At 33.0% G+C, this 16879-nt stretch overlaps 1 protein-coding gene across 2 annotated transcripts in view; it reads left to right on the top strand.

The window, feature by feature from the left end:
* Positions 1–6817, top strand: part of LOC131653130 (tripeptidyl-peptidase 2-like) — a 29710-nt gene extending 22893 nt beyond the window's left edge. The window contains exons 33-34 of one of the 2 annotated variants that reach the window (XM_058923198.1): positions 5502–5726; positions 6366–6817. In XM_058923198.1, coding sequence (XP_058779181.1) covers positions 5502–5726; positions 6366–6524 — 384 coding nt within the window. In that variant the 3' untranslated portion in view covers positions 6525–6817. The remainder of the gene's footprint in view (positions 1–5501; positions 5727–6365) is intronic. The other variant, XM_058923199.1, reaches the window with a different exon arrangement.
* The last annotated feature ends 10062 nt before the right edge of the window (positions 6818–16879 follow it).

A 16879-nucleotide genomic window follows, 5' to 3' on the forward strand; every position in this document is an offset into this window, starting at 1 on the left:
TCCTTCCCCTCAATCCTCTACTCAAGGTTTTCATTATTATATCTCCTTTGTTGATGCTTTCTCCAAGTTCACTTGGCTTTATTTGCTAAAATCTAAAGCTGAAGCTCTCCATGTCTTTAAACAGTTTAAAGCCCTAGTTGAATTGCAACTTGGACATCCTATTAAGGCTATTCAATCTGATTGGGGTGGAGAGTTTAGGCCCTTTTCCAAATTTCTGGCAGATCTGGGCATTCAGCATAGAGTTATTTGTCCCCACACACATCACCAAAATGGTGTGGTAGAGAGGAAACATAGGCACATAGTTGACTTGGGTCTTACCCTATTGAGTCAGGCTGCCTTACCCTTAACATACTGGGACTTTGCCTTTACCACAGCTGTCTATCTTATTAATAGACTTCCCTCATCTTCAGTGCAGTTTCAAGTACCCTATACTCTTTTGTTTAAAACTGCCCCTGACTACAAATTTTTAAGAACTTTTGGCTGTGCTTGCTTCCCTCTGTTGAGACCTTATAATGCTCACAAACTTGAGTTTAGGTCCCATGAATGTTTGTTCTTGGGTTATTCCACTTCCCACAAGGGTTACAAGTGTCTTTCCCCTTCTGGAAGGATGTACATCTCCAAGGATGTTCTCTTCAATGAGTCTAGGTTTCCCTTTCTAGAACTGTTTTCAAAACCAGCCACTCCTCCTTCCTCTTCCTCCCTGAAATCTTCTAGTGTCTCTTCCCTACACTCTCTCTTACCTATTTCATCTTCTACTCAATCTGATTCTCTACCTATGCCCACTCCTCTTACAGCTGTACCTTTTCCAAGTCCTGTCTCAGCTTCTACTCCTATTGCTGTCAGTTCAGATCTTCCCCTATCTCAAACTGCTTCTCCTTCATCCACCTCTTCTTCTTCTCCTAGCACTACTGTCTCCTCTCCCAGTGTACCTCCCAATGCCATCCCTGTTGCTCAGGTTCCTACCAACAATCATTCTATGACTACTAGAGCCAAAGCTGGCTTCACTCAACCTAGACTACACCCATCTTTACTACTCACTCACTCTGAGCCAAAATCTGTCAAGCAAGCTCTTGCAGATGACAAGTGGAAAGCTGCTATGCAAGCTGAGTTTGATGCTTTGTGCAAGAATCAAACCTGGTCCCTTGTTCCTCTTCCTCCTAACAGACAGTCTATTGGCTGCAAGTGGGTTTTTCGTGTCAAGGAAAACCCTGATGGCTCTGTGAATAGGTACAAGGCCAGGCTTGTTGCCAAGGGCTTTCATCAACAGCAGGGGTTTGATTACAATGAGACTTTTTCCCCTGTGGTTAAGCCTATTACCATCAGAATCATTCTCACTATAGCCCTTTCAAGACACTGGTCCATCCAACAGTTGGATGTCAACAATGCTTTCCTTAATGGACTGCTCACTGAGGAGGTATACATGGAGCAGCCCCCTGGTTTTGTATCCTCTGATTCCACACTGGTTTGCAAGCTTCAAAAGGCCCTTTATGGTTTGAAGCAGGCCCCTAGGCAATGGTTTGAGAGATTACAACAGGCTCTTGTTCTTCTCCATTTCACTCCTAGCAAATGTGATCCCTCACTTTTTATCTACTCATCCAATGGACATGTCATTTATCTCTTGGTGTATGTTGATGATATAATCATCACTGGAAGTGACTCAGGGCTGTTGCAACAGGTTATCACCAAACTCAACACTGCCTTCTCTCTCAAGCATCTTGGTGATCTTGACTATTTCTTGGGCATTGAAGTTAAGGCTATCTCCAATGGTTCCATGCTACTCACACAGTCTAAGTACATTAGGGATCTTTTGCACAGGACCAACATGTCTGACTGCAGTCCTGTCAGCTCTCCTATGCAATCCTCTTGCAAACTGACCAAGACTGGTTCTGCTGCCCTTTCTGACCCTTTCATGTACAGGTCTGTAGTTGGGGCTTTACAATATGCCACCATTACTAGGCCTGACATTGCTTTTTCTGTGAATAAAGTGTGCCAGTTCATGTCTCACCCCCTTGAGACTCATTGGGTTGCAGTCAAGAGAATTTTTCGTTATCTCAAGGGCACACAGTCTCATGGCCTTCATCTGTCTCCTCTGTCCTCCAGTCACCTACCTCCTGTCAGGGTGTTTTGTGATGCTGACTGGGCATCTGATCCCGATGACAGAAGGAGTACATCTGGTGCTGCTATCTACTTTGGTGCTAACTTGATCTCTTGGTGGTCCAAGAGACAGCCTGTAGTGGCAAGGTCCAGCACAGAAGCAGAGTATAGGAGTTTGGCTCAGGCCACTGCAGACCTACTCTGGCTTCAAACATTGTTCACTGAGCTTGGCATTGCTATTCAGCAGCCTCTTGTACTTTGTGACAATCAGTCTGCTGTTCTGCTTGCTCACAATCCTATTCTGCACTCTCGTACCAAGCATATGGAGATTGACCTCTTCTTTGTTAGAGAGAAAGTCATTGCCAAGACCATTGCTGTTGCTCACATTCCTGGTGTTGATCAAGTGGCTGATGCTCTCACCAAACCTCTTCCTTCCACTAGATTTCTGGAATTCAGACACAAACTCAGGGTTGCTAGCTCCCCATGAGTTTGTGGGGGGGGGGGGGGGGGGGGGGGGGTATTAGCTTAAGCATTAGAGCCAGTCAGTATGTTACTGACAGCTGGCAGTTAGTTTCTGTAGTTACAGGCTACTACAGGTCACAACTTGTAGTATATAAACAAGTTGTGATACCTTGATGTAACTAACTTTTCACAATTGAAAATCAGTTACAACTGAATGAAAGTTCAACTATTCTCTATTTCTATTAATATTGCAAAAGTTTGTTTATTTGTAATGTCATGTTGGGTTGGTAGTGAACATATTTATCCTATTAGCTTTTTAAAGTAGTACTTTATCATCTAACATTAATTAATAGTATCTCCTAGAATATGAAATGTATCTGCAAACTAAAATAAAAATGTAATTACTTTTATCTTCTGCTCAAATGAAGACTTGTGCTTTTATGATGAGTTGCTTAAGCATTAGAGCCAGTCAGTATGTTACTGACAGCTGGCAGTTAGTTTCTGTAGTTACAGGCTACTACAGGTCACAACTTGTAGTATATAAACAAGTTGTGATACCTTGATGTAACTAACTTTTCACAATTGAAAATCAGTTACAACTGAATGAAAGTTCAACTATTCTCTATTTCTATTAATATTGCAAAAGTTTGTTTATTTGTAATGTCATGTTGGGTTGGTAGTGAACATATTTATCCTATTAGCTTTTTAAAGTAGTACTTTATCATCTAACATTAATTAATAGTATCTCCTAGAATATGAAATGTATCTGCAAACTAAAATAAAAATGTAATTACTTTTATCTTCTGCTCAAATGAAGACTTGTGCTTTTATGATGAGTTGCTTGAGTTAACAATCCGCATGTTAGTTTGATATAAAGGAATAATAATTACTTTGTACTATAAAGAAGTGTTGAGAGTCTCACATTATATGTGATATAAACCTAAAAAAAGTAATTATTACTGAAAGACATTTATCACCTTATGAGTTGGTGTTGTAGGCACTGAGTTATGCCCAACTCAAATTATAATAAGTAAAATACATCATAGAATATTATGGTGAAATGAATCTGATCCATAAGGGCAACCAACCTTACATGATGGGGTATATAACTTGGTTTTATAGTAATTAAACTGAAAACATTTTATAGAAAGCTAAGATTTGAATGTTTCTTGGAACTAATTTCTTATATAAATATTAAAATATTAATTTCCATTGCTTCTCTCCAAGCTAGAGCATAGATATGGAAAACACTGATATGACAAACACCGAGTTTGTTGCAAGTTAAAGTTATTGCCAGACCTTGGAGTGTGTTGGTAATGATCTTCCAACTGGTCATTTGGTTTGACAAAAGAGCTTGTAAATCTGCCAAAAATAAACCTTCTCCTAGAAAACTGCCAATATATTTCAATATGTTTTGTTTATTTGTGGAATATCGGATTTGGGAAACTATGAAGTGCAATATGATTACCATAGATTAGCACCATAGATCATATTTCACGAAACATCATATCCACCTGATTGATTTTAATCATATAAGTTAACATATAATGAAAGTCAAAAGTCTTTAGTCCTTGTTCTAGTAACAACATACTGTTTTGTTTTTCCATTTAGTAAAGTTTATCACTAGAAGAACTCAATGTCCAAAAGTTGATCTACTAATAGTAGATCCAGTCTAGTTACTAGCGAAGCATCAACATAAGTAACCATATCTGTATGACCATTGTTTCCATAAACTAGATTGTTTCCATGACAGGGCTGAATATACCTTAAAATTTGGTTTATTCTGTTGGGTCTCCTATTGTTAGTTAAGAAGTTGTTGTTAGTTAAGTAGTTGGTTAGTTGGTTAATTAGTTAATGAGGCTAGTTATAGTTTCTTTGAGAGGTAGTTAGGCTAAATAAATAAGGCATGCTGCCTATAAATAGATAGGAGGATTAGAGAGGGCAGCATCTTGTAAATTGAGAGGAAGGAGGACCCTAGTGCTGCCATTGTTGTAATCTCTTAAGAATTGTGGTTGGGCCTAACTCAACCTTACAAAACCAGTTTGTAAGGTGAGGATTGTCCTCGCTTATAAACACATGTTTAGGCGATATATTATCCGATGCGAGATTCTTTAACACTCCCCTCACGCCTAGGACTGGACATCTGAAGCGTGAATATAAATTGTGGGTGGTCCGATAGCAGAAATCTAATAGCAGGTGACCCAACGGATCTTAAATGAGACTTTGATATACCATCTTTAGAATTGTGGTTGAGCCTAATTCAACTTTACAAAACGGGCTTGCATGGTGAGGATTGTCTCCACTTATAAACATATGTTCTGGCGATATATTATTCGATTTGGGACTCTTTAACATAATCAAAGGGGATTCTTCCCCATTTTCTGTATAATATACAAAGTTTTTTCTTTGGACACACGATGGACTCCAGGACTCACGTAATCCTAGAGGCGTCTGTGATTTAGAGGTCGATCATGTTAAAGGCTTCTATGATGATGGTTTTCTAGAAAAGTCTAGTGATGCTGATGCCAGTGACTGGGTGCTTACTGTAGCGATAGCAGTATGGCCCTGTTGCCTGCATGTGAGAGAATACTTACTTTTCACTATTAAAAGAAGTAATTAGTCAGCTGAAAATATTTCCTAGGAAATTAAACTAGTCACTGACTTCATCAATTGTTAATTTCACACAGACACACCCATACCTATATTTAGTAAATAACATCTTAAATCTAACATTGTTATGACTATCTTTTTCAAGATTGTTGTCTGCATGTACTACATAGAAATAAAAGTCAACAGATTTTCACATAGTCTCCTGTGGTTAATTTGAATTGAGTCATATGCATTTTGCTTGTAAGAAAAACATCAGAGGAGTAGGTGATCCTCTGTAAGTTAGTCACTCCTTTATGATAATTGTAACATTTAATTATTTTTTTATCAAATAAAAGTTGGCAGACTTGACTTGGTGTATATTGTCAAAGGATTTGGATGCAACAGAAGGTGCAAAAAAAGGTGTGGGCAGTGAGCAATCTACAGATGATGGCAGTCATCCAGACTTGTTTGAAGAGAATTTTCTAGAACTGAAGAAATGGGTTGATGTGAAGTCATCAAAATATGGAATCCTCACGGTAACACGTGAGAGGCGTTCTCAGAGGCTTGGGACAGCATTAAAGGTATTTCTTTTTTTTAATGTCGGTTGCTGCATGGATGATAATCCACCAATTTGAATTACTAACTGTATCATATGACTCTGGTATCCACCAGGTACAGACTCGTAGTTTTGATTGCTCCTTAGTGAGATTATTTGTAGGTGTTTTCATATAATCAATGTTTTTAAAACCAAACACATCAATTGTTGAGACAAACTAATAAACCAATATATTGAAGGTAATGTGGATTAATTATAAAGTCACATGATAATACATCCAAAGTTCAGTAGACATATCATTCTTAATTTTGTATTGTTTCGAATAGCTATTTAAAATAGGTTTAAACAAATATAATATTTTAGATAATGATGTTCTTTGAGTTTGATCAGCCAGTATTATGGATTGTAAGAAACCAAATTCCCGACCAGTTCATCTCATACTTTAGTTGTTTGATCCAGTTTTCATCATTTTACATACCATAACTTGTGTGATTAATGTACACTACTAGTAGTGACATGGATCTTTATATTCAAGCGAGGCTAAAATCATGAAGCAACTCTTCTGTGTTTAACATGCAAGTGTATTTCTATTTTGATTGATCTTATATTAACTTGGTTAGATGAACTACCAATCTTATATGAACTTTGGCCTACCTTGTTTCAGGTACTGTATGACATAATTCAAAATGATGCTGAGACTGCCAAGAAGAAGTTCTATGAACTAAAGCTCTCGTTGCTTGATGAGATTGGGTGGAAACATGTAGCAGCATATGAGAGACAGTGGATGCTTGTGCGTTTCCCTCCAACCTTACCCCTTTTCTAGGGGCTGCTGCTTATTGGAAAATAAGTTGGATAGCAGTGTTGAGACTATGGAACCATGTCCTCTACGTACAAACATGTAGCATTATTATTAGATCTTTTATACTTAAGTTCTATCTATCCTTTCTCTTTTCTGCACAATCTTGAGCTAGCTATGTGTCATGATGTGTGGCAAGTGGCAACTATGCAATTCAACTGTCCTTTTTCTTGTGGCTGCCACATCAAGAGATCGTCAATATCTTTTACATTTATTTGGTAACTTCAAAATAAAGATAGTTGCTGTTATCGTTTTTTTAATTGTTGTTCCCATTTTTTTTTTTTTTAAATTCAATATTTTTAGTATGCTGTTACATCAGTTTACTGTGATGTTTTTTATTTATAAATTTTAGAATTAGAGAAAATAAGGTATGCAATGTTAGAGTAAACTAGTTTTATACTTGCACATAATGAAATCCCAATATTTATAGTTATTTGTGGTATAATACTACAAGGTGGGCTGGTGTAGACTAGCATAGGAATAAACTATTTTTTAATGCACCTTTATGTCGCCTCAAGAGGTCCTTGGCGAAATTTCCATAATACCCCCTTAATTCGGAGATGCATCTACGAATGCACACAATATTTCATTTTCAGGGATTTTTGGATATTTATATTCGAAATAACCTAATATTTCGTTTTTAGGGGATTTTTAGATACGCATATCCAAATTAATGGAGCGTTAAGAAAATTAGACTCAAGGTGTATCAATTGTATTATCTTATTATATAAGTTTATAGTCTCTCTAAATATGTCAAACTTTATTTTTAGTTCCTAAAAAATTTTCTTCAAATAATGGTCTTTATAATATTTTTTGGTCCCTCATGTCAACGTCCGTTAACAGCCGCTGATGTAGCATGTCACGTGGCTAAAGTCAATGCATATTTGAGCCCATAACACTTTGTAGCTAATTAGTAGTTAAAGTCGTAGCTAATTTCTAGCAAATCTCGTGCATTCTATTATTGGCTTAAACAAAATTGTTTTGTTGACTTTATTTTTCATAACTTGTTTCCTCTTCTTAATGCAAAGTACTATTTTATGAACTAACACATTTAGTTTTGTACTGTAAGATAATTCTCACCTTAGAAATCGTGAAGGTCTTGAATGAAATTTGTGTTATGCTTAAATCTCAAGCATCTTATTATTGGTTTAAACAAAACTATTTTGTTGACTTTATTTTTCATACCTTGTTTCCTCTTCTTTCTCTTCACTCCAATTCACTATAATTTTCTATGCTACCATCATAGATATTCGGTTGGTACATGTTTGAGGAGTTAACTATGTTACTTTTGGCACTTGATTGAGTTTCTCATGTTAATTCAATCCAACAAACACATGTATTTTGAATGCGTGAATGCAAGAAAATTGCAAGGTTAAAAATCAACAAGTAACAATGTTTCTGATTTGAAGAGTGGTATCGTAAGCATAATTAGTTAAATCAACAATATTATAAAGGGGAAAAGTACAAGTAGCCAACAAAATATTTGAAGTTATAAATGATATACTATCAAGAAAGTAACATGCAAATATCATTCATAGAGTAGCACTCCTTAATCAGATGCATAAATGATACAAAAACTCAAAGTCAATGTTATTGTTATTTATATTGTGATTTTAGCATTACTCTAAAAAGTACCCTTTTTCCATCTCAGACAGAAAAACAATCATTCTATCATTGTTGGTAGATTCTTATTGTAATAAAAATCTTTTCACTTTTTTATCCTTCCATTGCCATTGTTTTTTTGGTATTATTACCTTTGACATGAACTCAAATGAACATGTGATTGCTATTCACTTTTTTATCCTTCCATTGACATTGTTTTTTTGGTATTATTACCTTTGACATGAACTCAAATGAACATGTGATTGCTATTAACTTTTTTATCCTTCCATTGCCATTGTTTTTTTTGGTATTATTACCTTTGACATGAACTCAAATGAACATGTGATTGTTATTCACTTTGTAGAAAGCGTAGTTCTTTACAACAAAATACTTATGGCCTTCAAAATTGATTTGTCGGTGGCATCAGATTTCTAGATTTTGACTTTCAAAAGTGAAATCATATTATTTTTGCTCTTTCAACTTCCACCCTGGGCTCTAGAATGTTCTCTCTTAATTAAGTCATGTATGACATATACAAAATTCAGGTAAGAAAAATGGAACAAAATCCTTTGCTTCACCTAGCCTTAGCCTTCGATTTTTTCACTTGAACGAAGGTTTTCACGTGTTTTTTGGAATTGGCCTCTGGAATGGCAGCTTCATGTTGCTTTTTAACCAACTTTGTCATCGGTATGTGGTCAGATCTCAAATGATTCTCTAGTAAACTCCTTAGCAACTTGAAGAATAAAAAATAACTAATCATTGCCCAGAAATGTATGACTTAAAGATTATGTGCCCTTCAAGAAATAAGAAAATGCTGAAATGCTCATTTGATGCATATGCCTTGAGTTAACAAACCAAAATTGAGTTTCCTTATTTATGTACGTAAACGAATCTATCTAAAATTTACAAATAAGTCTTCCGCGTCAACATGAACATACTGTATTTTTTTCAGATTTAGAATTCTTGCAATGAATTTGCTACAAATTAGCTAGAATTTTAGCTACTGATTAGCTACGAATTTTCTAGGTTCAAGTATGAGGTTGACCTTAGCCATGTGACATGACACTTCAGCATTTGGCCACGCTGGCACTGCCACATGGCATTGCCACGTCAGGTGCTGTTAAAGGAAACTGACACGAGGGACCAAAAGTGTGGACATAAAATATTAGAAGGACCACTTTTTCAAGGAAAATTTTAGAGGGACTAAGAACGAAGTTTGACATATTTACAGGAACCATAGACTTATTTAACAATAAAAATATACTCTAATATACCTCATTAAATACATAAAATATCTCTAAAATTTACATGTAATAAAAAATTACATAATGTTTTTTATATTAATAAATTTTGAAAATACAGAAAAATATATTTAATGGAGTTTCATTAAACACATATTATATGTAATAAAAAATATATTAATAAAAATATTATTATCTTTTTCAATATTTATTTTTGGGTTAACGAATTTTTTGGCCCCTCTAAATATTTCAGAATTAGTTTTTAGTCTCTCTAATATTTTTCCTTCAAGAAATCGTTCTTTCAAATTTTTCCGTCTGAATATTTGATACTTAACATCAAATACCACTAACGGCTTCTTATGTGGCAAGACATGTGGATTAAAACATTTCTTCATTATATTTCCATGAATTATAATGTGTACACTGCCCTAATTTAAAGAGGAAGCTTACTTCATTTGATCTAATTTCTTTCCCCTTTATTCATCTTCTTCCTCCATCGTGAAAATCCTATCTTCAAGGTACATGGCAGTTTGTTCGTTTTTTTCCCTCGTTCATATAGGTAGTTCATCTTCCTCATCATGCGGCTTGATAACATCATATCTTTTGCTTAGGTAAAATCGTGAGTTAGGAAGTTTTGTGGGTGCCAGGTTTGTATGGTCTTGTATCAATGCAAGAATGAACCAAATAAAGGTAGGTTGTTTTGGAGATGTCCTTATTGAAGAAGTGCTTATACGCGTGATCTGTTCATATGGGATGAAGATGTTGTAGAAAAGTCCGGAACTGAAGATGTAGCCATTACGAACACAGAGTTGGAAGCCATGGCATCTATGGGATATATGAAGTCCTTATATGAAGATTCAAGGAAGAAGAATAAGAACTTGAAGATCAAGTTGAAAACAGAGAACTTTCATGAAATATTGAAGATGTTTTGTCTTGTTGTATCCTTTATGATCAATGTGTATTTTGTTATGAAATGTAGTTGTTGAACTAGGTGTGATGTAATGATAGTTTTTGATACCATCAGGGGTAAAAATAAAATAAAATTTGGGGGGGGGGGGGGGGATGACATGTTTAATTTGGGGGGTGGCATGTTAATTTCTCCAAGTATATAGGTTCCAAATTGGATATAGGTTAAGAAACCAAAACACACTCTACACATTACTTATTACACCATCCTTCTTAATTGTATCACTTTTTCCTTTGCCATTCTCTTCACTACCTCCATTAGTGTAGGAAAGTCTTTTTACCTAGGGCGAAAAACACATTTTACATCGGATTTGCGTTCGATGTAAAGTCAAGTGATGTAGTAAATCAAAGACATTTTACATCAGGCAGCAGCCCGATGTGAAAAATACACCTACCACATCGATTGACTGTTATATCTAATGTGAAATAGGAGGTTAATTCTATTTTTTTAAAAATAATTGCAATATTTAACATCGGTTGCCTTAATGACCCGATGTAAAATATAGGTTTTAACATCAGTTGCCTGAATGGCCCGATGTAAAATATAGGTTTTTACACCGGTTGCAAGGCGCGTCTGATGTAAAATATTTGCTATCTTTCTTAAAAAATTAGACTATTTTTAGCGAAATCGAGGTGGATTTCCTGTAATTTTTTTTTGGTACCTAATTTTCCATATTTTTCCAACATCACACAGACCACTTTTAGGTCGCTATTTTTCATATTTTTTCAACATGACACACACACACACACACACATATATATATATAAATATATATATATATATATATATATATATATATATATATATATATATATATATATATATATATATATATATATATATATTCTTCAAAATGAACCATTGAGTTACAAAAGTACTAATCTAAGATACACACAAGTGTACAAAATTATAAGAAAGTTTACACATGGTGGACTACTACAACAACAAAACAAGTGAAAACATACAAAAATATCCAATCATTTATAAGTCCTTTCCCACACTTGAAATATCAAAATGCAATCCACAAGAAGATGAGTTGTAGCATCAGTAGACAACACCAAAATCATATTTGTTGACAATAAATTATAAAACCAATTAACATCAGCAGACAACACCAAAGTCAAGAAACTCATATATATATATATATATATATATATATATATATATATATATATATATATATATATATATATATATATATATATATATATATATATATATATATATATATATATATATTATATCCAACACATTTTTCATTACATAGTATCTACAATTATTAGAGTTATGTTGTTGACTTGTCTACAAATGAATGACATAATTAGTGAGTATTTATCATAAAATTAAATATAGAATTATAACTTACATCACACTTACATTGAGATAATCCATGTAGCCCTTTTTCTATTGCCATTTGCCATTCGATGAAGCCCAAAAGCACTAATTCAGAAGGAAAAAAAATCCATATAAAACCACCTAAAATATGAAATTACTTTTGTAACAATTTATATATATATATATATATATATATATATATATATATATATATATATATATATATATATATATATATATATATAAAAGGAGAGTTATATTTACTCCACTCCAAATCTAGTTTTCTCTCTCCACATTTAATTACTTATTATTTTTAACCACTAGATTGAAAAGAATCAATGGTCTAGATTTGGAGTAAGTTATAATAACTTACTCCTGGAGTAAGTTACAATTTTCTTCATAATTTGATCAATTTTCCGATGAAGTGAACAAAAGACGACCACAATATTGTCTCTTGAACAAATGACTATTAATTGCCAATAATTTTTTATACTTGTATGTAAAAACACAAAAGTCACATAAAATATCTATCTTATGAAAACTAAAAATTAAAAGATAGATTATCTACGTAGATCCATCCTATATAACAATGAAAAAGAAGTAAGTGAATAGTAAATATTTAACAATCAAACTTAACAACCACAGAACAAACTAACCACATAAACAACCACCTAAAAACTAGACAAATAACTAATTACTATAACAACCTATAACTACTTTAAATATTTTAATTTCCATTTATTCTATAATCCTAACATGTTTGGTAAGCAATCAATAAATTAAACTGAGATGAAATGGTCAGAACAATACATGTAAGAGCTAAATACACTAACATAGCATAACAAGTCAAAATTGATAGATTCACAAAGCAGTCCTCTTGGCCATGTTGAATGGCAGGTCTCATTTTTTTCTTTCTTTCTTCGTTAATGAAAAATATCGTATTAAATAACACCTCTAAAGTATATTTAGGTGTCAAAACATTCCAAAATTGATACCAAAAAATGACTAGAATCTTAATAAAAAATACTATTTTTATGCAATATAAATGAAGGATAGATAATTCATATATTTTTAAGTCAAAATCAGTGATTACTATGAAAAAACAATTGAATTAACATTCACCAAACAAAATGAATTACGGCAAAATTACTGCAATGGAAATCGCATGGTATGTAAAATCTGATACTTTCATGAAACATCAAACAAATATGTTTTTCATAAGGTGAATTCTTATTTATTCAACTCAAAAAGTTGGGTAAGGTTGTCTCCTTTGTAAAAAGTTTTGAAAACAACAATTTGTAGTATTTTAATAAATAATTAAATATGTTGAATTATATGGAATCATGTGATTGGTTGAAGGTACATTACCCAACTTTTTGTGATGAGTAGAGAAGTTGTCCCCTTTTCCTATTCATATCCATATATTTAATTGACGAATTTAATTAAACCGGTAAATTAGCGAATTTTTGATTTTTCGTCATGTAATTTTTTTTGTCTAAGTCCCAATATCTTATTTTTTACTTGCGGTTTAATTGCTAAATCCAAAATCTGCAGGAAAATTTGCAGGTTTCCTGCCAATTTTAATTTTAAGAACTAAAACGAACGCGAAAGTAAAATATAGGGACTCAGACAAAATAAACTTACATGAACAAAAATCATCACTAGTTTAATGCGAAACTATGTACATTAAGAAATTAAGAAAGATTGTATTAAAAAAAATAATAAATTAAGAAATATTTTACAATCTCGTATCCAGGCGTTTTGCTTTGGTCTGATTTTTATTCAATCAAAATAAAAATTCAATTATTTTAAATTTAAATGTTTTATTTACACTTGTATTCTTAAAGTGTTAATAAGTTAGACAGGTTTTATAAAACATGACATAAGTTTTGTCTTTAATGATATGAATAAACTTTTTTATTTGTCAAAATAAAACACCCGATTTAAAATAAGTTAGGTTGTCGACACATGGGACATATATAGTTAATAGTTTGAGCAATTAGATTCCTTTTATTTCCAAACGAATTAACGAAAAAAGAGTGAAATACTAAGAAAATTTTATAAATTTTGTTGACCTTCCGCTATTAACGGATTGTGATTGAGCATTTGCAAACCTTTCATGACCATTATTAATTAGTTAGGCAGGGAGGAAAATGGATGGCTTTATAAAAGTATGAGTTCTCTCCTTTGATTGTTTTAGAATCCTCCTTTGAAATTTCAACCTAACTTAAACTATTATTTCATTTATAATGTTTTTACATGTTACGGGTGGTGATTTGGTTATAACTTATAAGTAACAAAAAGTGATAACCCCCATAGACTTGCTTAGCGGTTGAGGCTTCAATCTTGTGTGTTGTGTGTTTCTCTCAAGGTGTAAGACAACTCATGTGAATGCAGAGTAACAAAAAATGATGATTGCTTTATATGTCAAAGTTATTAAGATAAAGTGGTAAATGCCAAAATTAAGTTAAATACATAGGCATTTATTACTTATTTTACAAGTTATCAATGAAAATACTGATTAATTCATGGAAAAGTAATAAAACACCAATTTAGATATTTTAACTGCACATTGACTAAAAATAGACAAAAGGACTAAAAAAACTAAATCACCGCAAAAAACCTTGCCAAAGAACCTTCCCACAAGCAAGACTTGCTAAATTAAAAATAGAGTCTCGCTTAACGTGCAAAGGCGACAAAGAAGACTTCATGGCAAAGTAACTTCAAGGTTAGTTAACTAGCTTGACTTAGCGTGTTTCCAAAACCCGCTTAACGAGGTAAGGAGTTTCATGACTTCAGAGCTAACTTACTTCAAGGTGAAGGAAGAGTTTGTGTTATGAGAGCATGGGCTATGCGCTTAGCGAACTAAGGTGACAAAGACAGGTTACAAATGAGTGGCTTTTCTTAATAGAGAAAAAAGTATACGTGCTAAGTTACATATGAGTTGACTTTACTTAATAGAGAAGAAAGTAGACGCACTAAGCATAACCTATAAATATGTGTGCCATTTAGTTCAAAGGGATCTCGTCGCTAGATTTGAGTTGGTTCTCAAAGAAAGTTAGTTTAAGACTACACATCAGAACAAGATAGAAAAAGAGAAAAACATTGTGGGGGAAGCACTGCTCGAGGAATCATCGCAGATGTTGTTTAACTTCTATCTTGTAGCGATTAATTGTAAAGATGATAAAGGCCAAATTGTGGTGAATTTATGCATGATAAAATGGCACTTATTAGCTTGATTTATTGGATTCACAAGTAAAAACCTCAACTTATGTTTACATATTATGTAGTTTAATCATTTACACCTCATTTTTAGGTTTGTATGCATTGGAGGAGTTTTGGGCATAGACAAGCAAAGAAAAGCTTCAACATGCAATTTTGGAAAAAAAGTTGTGTTGCAGGTTGGGTTAAGCCCGCTCAAACCACACTTAGAGATGCTGTTGGCAGGGACGAGCGCGCTTAGCGCAAAAATTTGTGTTTAGCGTGGTCTGCTATTTTTTGCTTTTCTATAAATAGATTTCAGCTATCATTTTGTGTCATAGACCCCAAAAACCCATCCAAGAGAGACCCAACACACCAAGACATTACATTTTGGAGAGAGAGAGAAAATTAGAAAACAATAGGAGAGGGTGCATCTTGAAGATCAGTAGTTGGGTTGACATTAATCGTGGGAAATCACGATTGATGCATGTTTATCTTCATTATGCTCTTTGTATCAAACTACCATGAGTAGTTAAGTCCCTTTCTTGTTGGTATTGGATATAAGTTCATCGTAAAAGTGTGTATTTTTATTGACCATTGCATTGCATACAATCTATTTATGAATCTATATCGATGTTATCTTTGTTTTACTGATAATTTACAGATTTAAATTGATATTGAGAAATACAATTCAAATTTTGATCTAAGATGAACATCTGTTAGATTCTCAATTTTAGACATAAATTTAGTTTAACATTCACAGAAAGTATCGATTCTTAATGCTTCCTTATTGCTTAATGAGAGATTGTCGATTAAACAATAAGGTCGAAACCTCATCAGAAGTTTAGACATAAACTCTGTTGTGAGCAATATGTGATGATATTGATGAATGTTTAGATTGTGTATAATTGATTGATAAATTAAAAATTCTATCGGTGGATGAAATTCAATCATGACAAGCTCTCATCTCTCTTAAACATTATCTATCATTAATCTGTTTTACATTTTGTAAGTTTTCATAATCAAGCATCTTGCAAACTTCCGCTTAAAATCATAGTAACTATTGAACGACATTGATATCGCACCAATCCCTGTGAATACGATAAAAACAAATACTTATTTTTGATTGCTCAACAACACTCATATGAAATGAAATGTGTCTACTTTTTCTTATGTGATGGTATCCCTGATATATATATATATATATAGCAATCCTGACCTACTCCATATTTAAGATCCATAAAGACCACTTATCAACTATCAAAACCATTTCTCTCTTGTTTGGTCTTGATTCATTATGATTATTAATCCATTTTGAACGCATTGTCTAATACTTCCTAATTGAAATATCCCTCTGTGTTGGTTCCAGATCGATTTAATCTTGATTTAATTGATTTAACCTGTTTACTGTCTTAGCTCAATCTTGTTCTTATGGACAAATTGAGAATTGGGGCGGACTTTATCAAATATGGGTGAGAACTCAATCCAATTTACCATATACCTTGTCCTTAAACATGTTATCTGTAAAAGCGAAATATTTTAAACAAGTACATTGCCTATGTGTTAAGTAAGTTCCATTAGTCAAAAGTAAGACTACCACTACATTAGTCTTAACATGTTTTTAATAAAATCATAACATTTCTTTTATTCACCAAAAAATAATTGTCACATTCTATTATTTGACTAAACAAAAAATATGTAATGACATGAGTGGTGTTTCTTGAAAATACAACTCATTTATCTTGCGTTTGATTTAAAAATTATTTTTCACATGACCAAAATAAAAATAAAAATTTAGAAGACACATTAAATATTCATATAATTTTATACGCACAAAATAGATATTATAAATACAACTTTTATATAAAACTAATAAAGTTGATATTATATTTAAATCATTCTTTGACTTTGATTATATAACAATCGAACATTATTTTAGATAGAAAGTGACATAAATTATTTTGAACACAACAAAA

Source organism: Vicia villosa, linkage group LG2 (genome assembly GCF_029867415.1).
Source record: "Vicia villosa cultivar HV-30 ecotype Madison, WI linkage group LG2, Vvil1.0, whole genome shotgun sequence".
Lineage (NCBI taxonomy): Eukaryota > Viridiplantae > Streptophyta > Magnoliopsida > Fabales > Fabaceae > Vicia > Vicia villosa.